The sequence below is a fragment of the Phaseolus vulgaris genome, chromosome 7, assembly GCF_051622355.1.
Source record: "Phaseolus vulgaris cultivar YP4 chromosome 7, ASM5162235v1, whole genome shotgun sequence".
Taxonomy (NCBI): Eukaryota; Viridiplantae; Streptophyta; class Magnoliopsida; order Fabales; family Fabaceae; genus Phaseolus; species Phaseolus vulgaris.
Window position 1 is genome coordinate 44,090,245 of NC_143504.1, and position 11,008 is coordinate 44,101,252.

Genomic DNA, 11,008 nt, shown 5'->3' on the forward strand with positions numbered 1-11,008 from the left:
ATTTACACAAACACTTATGAGAGTTAAGAGATGGAGAGATTCACATAAACAGATTATACTGGTTCACTCAACCCTGAGTTACATCCAGTCCTCATAACAACCTCTGGGAATTTCACTATGTAATCAATCACAGATTACAACAACACACCACAAAGAGGTGACTTTGAATCTCACAAAGCCTACTCACCCTCTTTGCACCAACACACACCTCAAGCCATAATCATACTGATTTTACAGGATTTTACAAACACGTTTTCAATATCAAAATACAATTACAAGAAACTAAGAAAGGGTAGAAAACACCTTGAATTACAGAAAACTAGAAGCCTTATGACTAGTTCTTGAACCACAGTAAAGCTTAAAAGCAATCTTGCTAAACTTGGAAAACTTCTTTCACAAACAGTTTGTAATCTTTTTTTTTTTTTTTTATCTCAAATCAGATTGTAAAACTTCTATATAAAACATTTGAAAGAAGGCTATATTTATAACATTTGAAATCTAGTCGTTTAAGGCAACATAATAGAGTCAAATTAGTTGTGTTCTCATTTAAAACAGTTGAAACAGGTTTTCAAAAAACTGTTAGCACAACACTCATTTAACCGGTTGAAACCACGATTTAACCGGTTGAATGAGTCAGGTAGTTGCAAAACCAATTCAAAAAACAATTTCAAAACCTCATTGCCAGCTAAGTCACAATCAACCGATTGTCTCGACAATTCAACCGGTTGTTTTCTCTTTGCATGGAAAAACACTTTGTTTCTTTTGAAACTGATTGATCAAGATTTGTGTAGGAATCAAGGACTGATCTTAACAAAGATTCTAAACAACCTAATCTAAACCCAAACCCAGAAAGCAGCACAACTTTAGGCTTCATGTGGATTTGATACATCAAAGCTCCCATCTTCAATAGTTTTGGTCTCGTTCGTCAACTTGTGGTTATCCCCCGATCAGCTGAGGCCGCATGACGAATGTTTAGTCGGCTTTTCAGGGGACCAAGTGGAGTGTCGAGGATACATTGACTTAAGGGCGACTTTTTCAGATGAATAAGCCTCCAGGACCATCGTCAGCACGTATGTAGTGGTCAATACTCCCTCTGCTTATAATCAGTTGTTAGGGAGACCCTCGCTAAACAGGTTAGGAGCGATAGCATCTACGAAGCATATGAAAATGAAGCTACCTTCCCCTGAGGCAAGAGTGATTACGATCAAATCCAATCAGAAAGATGCTCGGAAGTGTTATGAGAGCAGCTTGAAGAATAGAAGGAGTTACAACGCTGTCACTGTCTCTGATGAGGGAAATGTAGTCGAGGTTTTAGAAGTTGAGCTCATTCATCAACCACGACTGGGACCAACTGGTGACATCCAAGAGAGGGTAATCAAAGGAAAGTTATTCAAGTTGGGCGCCTCGCTGGGTCAGGAGCTGCAAGACCAGATAGCCGGGATAATAACTAGACACCTAGACGCGCTTGAATGGACCTCCGCTGACATGCCTGGGATAGATCCCGATTTCCTGTGTCATATACTCACTATGGATAACAGGGTCTGATCGGTAGTCCAGAGAAGGGGAAATTTAATAAGGAAAGGCGTGTGATTATTAAAACGGAAACACAGAAGTTGTTGAACGCCGACCACATTAGGGAGATTCAGTACCCCGAGTGGTTGGCGAATGTGGTGTTGGTTCAGAAGGCCAACGACGGGTGGAGGATGTGTGTCGACTTCACAGACCTAAACAAGGCATGTCCAAATGATTCATACCCACTATCGAGCATTGATTCCTTGGTGGATAGCGCCTCAGAATGCCGATTGCTGAGCTTCCTGAACGCATTCTCAGGGTACAATCAAATTTGGATGCACCCCAATGTTGAGAGTAAGATTGCTTTTATGACGAAGCTCGTCAATTATTGTTACAAGGACATGCCCTTTGGCCTAAAAAATGCTAGCGCCAGCTACCAGTGTCTGATGGATAGGGTTCTCGCCCCCATGCTCGGGCGAAATGTGCAGGCGTACGTAGACGACATGGTTATCACCTCCAAGGAGAAAAAGCAACATGTGACAGACCTTGAGGAATTGTTTGAAACCATAAACAAGTATAACCTGAAGGTAAACCCTAAAAAATGTGTGTTCGGGGTAGAGACAAGTAAATTCCTTGGGTTCATGCTAACCGAGAGGGGCATAGAGGCCAACCTTTTTAAGTGCGTCACCCTCATTGAAATGAGGAGCCCTACCACTAGGGGTGGCAAAGCGGGCTAGCCCACCCCGCAAAGTTATTGCGGGCTAGAATTCTTGATCCGCCCCACATAAGAGCTGTCCCGCGGGTTTGCGGGCCAACCCGCGTTCTTTTTTCTTTTTAAAAAAAAATTAAATATATATATATATTTTACATTTTTTCTTAAAAAATTGTCAAATTAAACCTATTTATTTGTTACAATCAAACCTAATTTTTTTTCTTCCTTTTCAAACATAGTGAAACATCAAAACATTAAGATAAATATCAAATATCATTATTCTCCCACTTCCAAAACCTTAAAAATACCTAATTCCAAAACATTAAACATAAACATAAACATCAACATTAATTCAAAAATATTAAACATAAACTTATTGACGCGATTGTATTGTGTTTCTTGCTTTGAAATTTTGTGAAAACCCAATTGCGTTGCCCTGTTGTTGCTAAGTGCCAATTTTTTTTTCTTGCGGGTTAGCAGGCCAGCCTGCTCCGCTCCGCTGCTGGACCGCGCGGGCTGCGGGCTAATGCGGGTTAGCGGGTTGAAAAGGTCAGCCCGCCTCGTGATTTTTACCAGCGGGCCGCAGGCCGGCCCTCACGGCCCGCCCTGCTTTGCCATCCCTACCTACCACTATCAAAGAGGTCCAGTAGCTGACTGGGTGAATGACAATTTTATCTCGTTTCCTATCAGCCAGAAGCTTTCATTAAATTGAAGGAGTATTTGGCCAGTCCTCCTGTGCTCGGCAAACCTGTGACAAGCATTCCTCTCCACCTGTACTTTTCTATCACAGATCGGGCAATTAACTCACTGATAGTACATGACCAAAACCAGGTTCAAAAACCAATTTACTTCATCAGCAATACAGGGGCCCGAAGAGTGTTACCAGGTGATCGAGAAAACTGCACTAGTAGTAGTGTTCATAACTAGGCGGCTACGACACTATTTCCACAACTTCACCATCATTATAATAACTAATCTACCTATCCGCAAGGTTTTACACAAACTTGACATAGTAGGGCACATGGTACGGTGGTTGGTCGAGCTATCCGAGTTTGACATCCATTACGAACCCAAGGGGCCGATTAAAGGCAGGTATATGTCGATTTCGTGGTTGAGTTGATGTCTGGGGATCCCACCCAGATCCCAGAGGCTTTCGGTGGATATTTTCAGTAGATGGTTCCTCCAATCAACATGGCAATGGAGTTGTAGTTATCTTAGAAGGACCCAACAGCGATCGAACAATCTTTGAAATTTGCATTTAAAGCTAGCAACAATCAAGCTAAGTATGAGGCATTGATAGCCGGGATGCTACTGTCCCAGGAGTTGGGAGCTCAAAACCTACTAGTGAAGAGCGACATGTTACTTGTTACTGAGCAGGTTATGGGTAGATATCAAACCAAGGACCCACAATTAGCAGCATACCTTAAGTACGTCATGTTGCTAAAAGACGCCTTCGTCGAGTTTTAACTTGTGCATGTTCCGAGAGAGTAAAATTCCCAAGCGGATCTCCTAGCCAAATTGGCCAGCTCGGGAAAGGGAAAAAGGCAAAGATCGGTGATCCAGGAGACCTTGAAGGCCCCTAGAATGACGGAGAGGACTCGCCAAGAGAAGTCTTGTGATAGGTTCCCAGGGAGCAAGAAGCCACCGATCATTGACCCAGGAAACGCTGAAAGTGCCCCAGGTAGGGGCATGCGAGGTGCTGAGGGAGGAGGTAGTGACCATCTCCCAAGGTGGTACAGCTGATACCTGGATTACTCCTTACCAGCACTATCTAGCTGACGGATTGCTTCCTGGTGAACCCGCAGAAGCCAAGGCGATAAAAAGAAATTCGGGAAAGTACACGTTAATTGATGGCAAGTTGTTTCGTCACGAGTATGCTCACCCTACTCTTATCTGCATTAGCGAGGAATATTGCACCTGTGTGATGATCGAGTTGCACGAAGGCATCTGTGGGTCACATTGAGGGCCGAGCGTTAGTGTTGAAAGTCATCCGAGTTGGGTACTATTGGCCAACGATGAAAGAAGACTATTGAAGGTACGCTAAGAGATGTGAGCAGTTTCAAAGACACGCTGATTGGCACCACACACCGGCAGAAAAGTTGTGGTCAATTTATAGCCTGTGGCCATTTTATACCTGGGGAATAGACATTTTAGGTCCTTTCCCTCTGGCCATACATCAAATGAAGTACCTTGTTGATGTGAATGTAACTACAAGAATACATGATTCTTTGACATTCTTAGGAGCAACTTGAGCTGGTCACAAATGGCACCTTACTTTAGAATTGGATCAATGTTCTAATTCAAGAACTCACCAAGACTAGCACCAACCAAGACTCATATGGAAGTCCATATATTGTCAAATGGAATCAAAACACAAGGAATGAAGAACAAGAATTGACAACTGGACAGAATTGAGAAACTAAGCTACTGAACCGAACCAAAATAAAGAAACAAAGCTGGAAAAACAGAATTAAACGGTGCAAATGAAAGGAAAGACTAGGAAATTAAAAACTGCCGAATGAAATTGAAAGAACATGAAGGAAGAAGAACACTTATAGAAGAAGCTTGCTGGATTTTGAGAATTGGAAGACTCTTCATGCCACTTGGTTCCTTGACCCAAGATAAGTGATGGAATGCCGCCACTTGAAGCTCACCACAGCTCACAAGATAAGGCAAAGGAAGAAGAAGACTCAAGGCTCACAATTTCTCTCCAAATTTGAGTATAGTCTCTCTACTATAAAATTCCAATCTGAATTGTGAAGGACCTAAGCCCTCCTTTTATAGGAGTAAGGGCTGGTCATTTACATAGCTTATTCCCTAAGCTACCCAAAAAACTCCTAAGATCACACCCCCCTTACTAAGCTCACTCCCCAAGCTTCTAGAATTTACTAAACTAAAGCCTAAAGATGCTTTTACAAAAGAGGTGTCTCATGTTTCCCTCTAAGCACCTTTCTAAACATTATTCTATATTATTTACAATTTAAAAGAAACTATAAAGAGAGATATTTAATATGAAGCCTATTATTTGAGAGTTTGTAGACTTCTTTATCTTTAGGCTTGATCTTCTCTTTGACTTCTTTTAATTTGTGAGAAGACTAGAAGGAAGAACTTCAAATGTGTAGGTGAAAATCCTCTTCCTTCATTAATAAAATCCTCTCTTAGTGGATATCCATCACTTGTGGTGGCCATCGAGTACTTCACCAAGTGGATTGAAGCCGAGCTTGTCGCCCAAATCACCGCTCACAAGGTACATCATTTCGTATGGAAGAACATAATATGCCGCTTTGGGGTCCCCAGACATCTGGTGTCAGATAACGAAACGCAATTTGCAAGTCAGCAACTAGACAAACTATGCTCGGAGCTCGGAATAAAACAGATATTCGCCTTAGTAGAGCACCCCCACACGAATGGCCAAGTGGAATCAGCCAACAAAATCTTGCTCAGAGGCTTGAAAAGAAGGTTAGAGAAAGCCAAGGAAATTGGGCAGAGGAGGTTCCCTGAATTCTATGGGCTTATCACACCATGCCTCAGTCCACCACCAAAGAAACACCGTTCAGTTTGGTGTATGGAACAAATGTTATGATCCTTATAGAGATTCATGAGAGCTCTCCCCGGTTCCAGAATTTCGTTGCTGAAGAATCTGATGATGGGAGGAAAGTGAACTTGGACTTACTAGATGAAGTCTGCGAGCAGACGCATATTAAGTTGGAAGCGTTGAAAAAAAGATTCGAGCTGAGACAAAATACCAAAGTCAGACCTTGGCAATTCCAGGTTGCCGACTTGGTGATGTGGAAAGCTCATCCCTACCAATTGGAGAATAAGTTGTCTCCAAAATGGACAGGACCTTTCCGCATAGTTGAAGTGCTTGGGAATAGTGCATATAGGTTAGAAACCTTGGAGGGAGGACCTATTCCTCGGACATGGAACGCTGCTAATCTTAAGTTTTATTTTAGTTAAGTTGATAGTTGTTGTTGAACAATATGGTGCTGAAAAAAGGACGCTCTTTTTCCCTTGAGGAAGGTTTTTAATGAGGTCACCTAATAAAAGGCTTTTTACCAGATGTTGTTCGTTTTCTTTGCTTTTCTCGTTGATTGTGATGCATGATGCGACGACCTTTTCCTCGGAGGAGTTCTTCGAGAAGAGGTCGTGTGAACGATTGAGTACCATTGGAAGATAAATCGACCTTCCTTGGGAAGTCAAACTGCAGGTAAAGTTGCACACATGCCTCATCCAGACCGACACAGAATAAGTTGGGCTAACCCGGTGTGAAAGAGATCACCCGGGTCTAGGCGCTCTGTCAGGTGAGTAAAGTTGCACTGACAGGTCACTTGACCCAGTACAAGATAAGTCGGGCTAGCCCGGTGTGAGAGAAATCACCCAAGTTTAGGCGCTCTGTCGGGTAAGTGAGGTTGTATAGATAGGACGTTCAGTTGATACAATGGCAAACTAGCTCAGTGTTTGAAGAAACACCCGAGTAGACGTCTTGTGTGTAAGTTGGTTTTGTGTTGGTAGGTGAGTCGACCTCCCCGGTAAGATCTAAAGCAGTAAGTTGTATGAATGTATAATAAGTCGGGCTAGTACATGAAGAGAACAAATTAAGCTCAGATCAGGGCAGTTGTCTAAGTGCACGCAAGACCAAGGTAAGCGATCCTTGCCCAAGTGTGAGAAGTGCATCTGCCTACACCGAGTTCAAGTATTAGCTCGTAGTAGCGACGAAGTATGGTCCAATGAAAGGTTAGTTTTCCTTTAAGATCAAATCCTTTTTATGTCATGATGGGAAAGATTGGCGCAAGTAGTACGTTATTCGTATATGTATTTGTTACTCAAACTCATCGAAAGTTGAACACAATACATAGATAATTAAAGCATAAGCATGTAACAAAAGTTAAGAGTACGTAAATAAGTTTATAATTACACCAAGATCATTTTCCTACTCCTCTACTAGTTTCCTGTTTACAACTTTTTTGCTTGGCCCTAATTGTGAGAAGTCCAAGTTCGGGTGGAGACTGGAGGCTTGCTCGACAGCAACCTCAAAACCCACCAACAGAGCTTGGATAGGTTCCCCATGGTAAACCTCAACCTCTTCAGCAAAAAACTAATCTTTTTGGACAAGCTCTTGTTGCGGGAAAGACAGAAGATCTTCCAGGCGAGTCGCATGCTCGATGGCTTCTTTAGTCTTATCCTCCAAAAGCCACTCAGTTTGCTGATGAAGGGCGTGGAGACTCTAGATTTCTTGTTGCAAGCTCGCCATCTTCTGTTGGGTGTCCTGTTTCTCTTGTTCAATGGCGGCTTCTTGACCCTGCATTTTCTTCACGGCCACACAGCTTGTGGCCAAAGCCTGCCCAAACTGTTTCATGTCCTCCCGCAAAAGGTAGTGGCCTCCGTGACCACCCACTCTTTCTTCATCCTCTGGGCCCAACAAAGAGTCCTCTAGGTAGAATATGATGTCAACATCGGAGTCCCATAGACCATTCTGTTGATCAAGGATGATCTTGAAGCTTTGATGTCTCCAAATCCATGGTGGTTGATGGAAGGCTGGAGTTGTTGCTTGTGTGGATGGGTTTTGGGTACAATGATGTGCAATCCACTTTTGGTTTGAATCTAAAACAGTTTGGAATCAAAACCTTTTTGTAAAAGATTGTTTTATGAAGAAGTGGAAAAACAATCAGTAGTTTTATCGTTTCAATAGGTTGTTTGACACTTGCAGGTTTTTGAAAAGGGTTTGAAGCTATTTGACTTGGTTGACTTTGCTGTCAAACCAATTCAATCGGTTGTTTCGTGAATTCAACCGATTGTTTGTTGAAAATCCATAACAGAATTTTTGTTATGTTTGCAAATCATCTTTAAATGTTTTCTAACAGAATAAGCTCCTGCTTTAAATGTTTTTAACAGCTTTTGGAGTATTTAAAGAGGTTGTTATACTCTCTTAAAGTTTGATAACAGTTTTGAGACACTTATGAAAGTGTGAAAAGAGATTTGAGTCCTCATAGTCTAAAGAAGTAGGGGCGACAACCGCCTTCAAAGGCAAGTGGCTGGCCATCTTGGCCTTCGTAGCATCTTCAATAGGTCCTCCTTGTTGAAGCTAGCCAACATCCTATCATCTGCAAAGGAAGCACATAGAACATTGGTTACATCTTGCAAGCAAAGTTTTCATTCTCTAAGGTTAAAGGGGAAAAGGTATACCGGTGTAACTCTTTAGGCTCTGTTTGGATTGAGGTGGGGATTTCTGAGGAGGGGAGGGAGTGGATTTGTGAGGATTAGAGAGGATGTGTGAGGATATGTAAGATTGTTTGGATTGATGGATGATATAGTGGATTTGTGAGGATGATTTATTGTACGTTTACAAATTTATCCTTGTTATTAAAAAATATTTGAATAATGAATTATGATTTTTTTTTTGTAGATTTGAATTAATTAAATGTTTTTAATACACAATATCCATACTTATTTATATTTTTTAATAAAAAATTTAAAAAATATAATATAAAATACTTTTGTGTTAAATTGAAATAAATTTATTAAATACATTAAAATTTATGAAAATAATATTTACTATTATATTCATTTGTTACTTTATATAACTATATATATATTGTTGATATTATAATTTTATTTTTTTATTTTTCTATTTTCATTATTTATAATTATATGTTGTTATTAATAGTATAATTAAATATTTTAAATTATAAATAATAAATAAATTTATGTAATATTTAATTTTGTATATTGTAATAAAATGCATGCACAAGGATATTTAGGTAAAATACAATAATCCTACATAATCCCCACAAATCTCTTCATTTTGTGAAGAGTGAAAAAAATCATCCACCCTCAAAACCCTTGAAACAAACACAAAAAATACCCCCTCCTTCATCTCCCCTCCCTCCTCCCTCATGGAAACAAACACACCCTTAGAGAGTTTGGGTCAAACTCGTTGGCCAGGAGGTTAAAATTTGCAAACCTCTTGATCAGCAGGAGCTAGCTTGTCTAGGCGCCGAGTAAGCTTGGAGTTGGGTTTCTCGGTTCAATATAAGGGATAGCCATCTAGGATGTTAGGGTGTTTCTTGTTAGCTCGAACCTTGAGGAAGTGTGGCCTTTAAAATTTTTGTACGAGGATTGGAAGAGGGTAAGGATTCCCCTTCTGAGGGCACTATTTACAGAGACCCAGAGTTGGCGGTTTGGTTTCTTTACCTCGAAGAGGTAAAGGAACACATTTACAGAGGGCGGGACACCGAGCTGGTCGCAAAGAATTGAAAAGGCACGAACAAATGCCTAGCTATTGAGATGTAGCTGGGCAGGAGCTACATTAAGCTCGATCAAGAGTTCTTTTTCAAAAACGGATAGAGGTAGACGAAGAATGACTCTCTTAAAAACCGTGGGGTAGAAATACAAAAGGGTTTGTTGGGGGATATGGTTTCATCACAACACACTGGCTCATCTACCGCACAGGGGTCTAGGAAAATCTAATCATCCTCTTTGCCGCAGTGGCACTTACTTTTCCTAAGGGTTACTATTTTCTCATGGGAGGTGTAGGAAGAGGTTTCAGAAAGGAGGTTCGGCGGTGCCCAAGGATACAGGGATTTGTAATCCATGGAAGGTTGCATCTAAACGTAAGCACAAAAGGCAGAAAAATAAACTCATACCCAACATAGTATGGAAACAAGCAAACAAGTATAAATTTATACATAAGAACAAAAATCAAAACCTTAACACCTATTTAAGGATCCAAACGACAGCGTACGAAATATATGAATGATCAATAACGAGAATAAGCGTAAACGGGTGCAAATAGGTGATGATCTAGACTGAACATGTAATTACAAAAGACGAATAAGTCGAAAAGGGAAAAAGGGGTACCTTTCGTGGTTTGAAGAAGAAAAACTTGGAGAAATGAGAAGAAGTGAGTGAGAAGCTCTGAACGATGAGAGGAAAAGGATGCAGGTGTGAAGGGTTTTAGGGGTTCTTTGGTGCTTCTAGAGCTAAGCTTCGATAAAAGGAGGCAATTCGAAACGGTTGAGTTCCGCTGCCACTGAGGCTAAGACACATGTATGTGTGGAGACCGCGAATAGTAAAATATCACTTCAAAATATGCTTCGAGCGTCGTGCCTCACCTACCTCTGGGAAATGGTCACGTCAACAGCCAAGGGTACTATGGAAACTCTTCACTTAGCCAAGCTTAGCTCAAGCCTAGGGGGCTTATGTACTGACCAGTGCTCGAATCTCGGTACTATTTTGTATGCTTGGTTCTTTAAGGCGTGAGAGGTCATCTCGATCGTTGGGCTTAGATGAGACATGCGCAGATGACCCTTTTTAAGGAATGCCCAAAGCGCGCGATAGGGCTGCTACGAAAAGTAATATTATATATACACTTACTTATAGATATATTTGGGGCGGTAAATATAATGTTGTTATTTTTACATGTTTGTTATGGATATATGGCGATATTTCCCATTGCATATTTTCTGTTGCATATTTTTTGCACGTGGCTAGTTGTTGTAACCCTATTAAAATAGGGTTATGCGGTAGTAACAGAAGAGGGCCCGCGGATGGTACCTGAAGATCATGGGTGACCATGGTAGGTAGTTTTTCTGTTACAGGTAAAAGATTAATGTGTTTAAAATATTTTTAGTTAAGATTTGCTTATCTCCAGGGAGAATGGTTGCATGTTGCATGTGCGACAATAAAAGGAGAGTGAGTCTCCTGGTCAAGGTATGCTATTTTTTACGCACTTTCTTGATTGGTTACTTTTGGTAAGCCCTAGCTGACTTGATCGTCAGAGTGTAA

The 11,008-nt window shown here is 41.0% G+C and overlaps 1 protein-coding gene across 1 annotated transcript; it reads left to right on the forward strand.

Moving 5' to 3' along the window:
* Window positions 1–5,746: 5,746 nt before the first annotated feature.
* LOC137829285 (uncharacterized) lies at window positions 5,747–6,181 on the forward strand. Its single transcript, XM_068636089.1, has one exon. The coding sequence runs from the start codon at window positions 5,747–5,749 to the stop codon at window positions 6,179–6,181; it is 435 nt and encodes a 144-aa protein (XP_068492190.1).
* The last annotated feature ends 4,827 nt before the right edge of the window (window positions 6,182–11,008 follow it).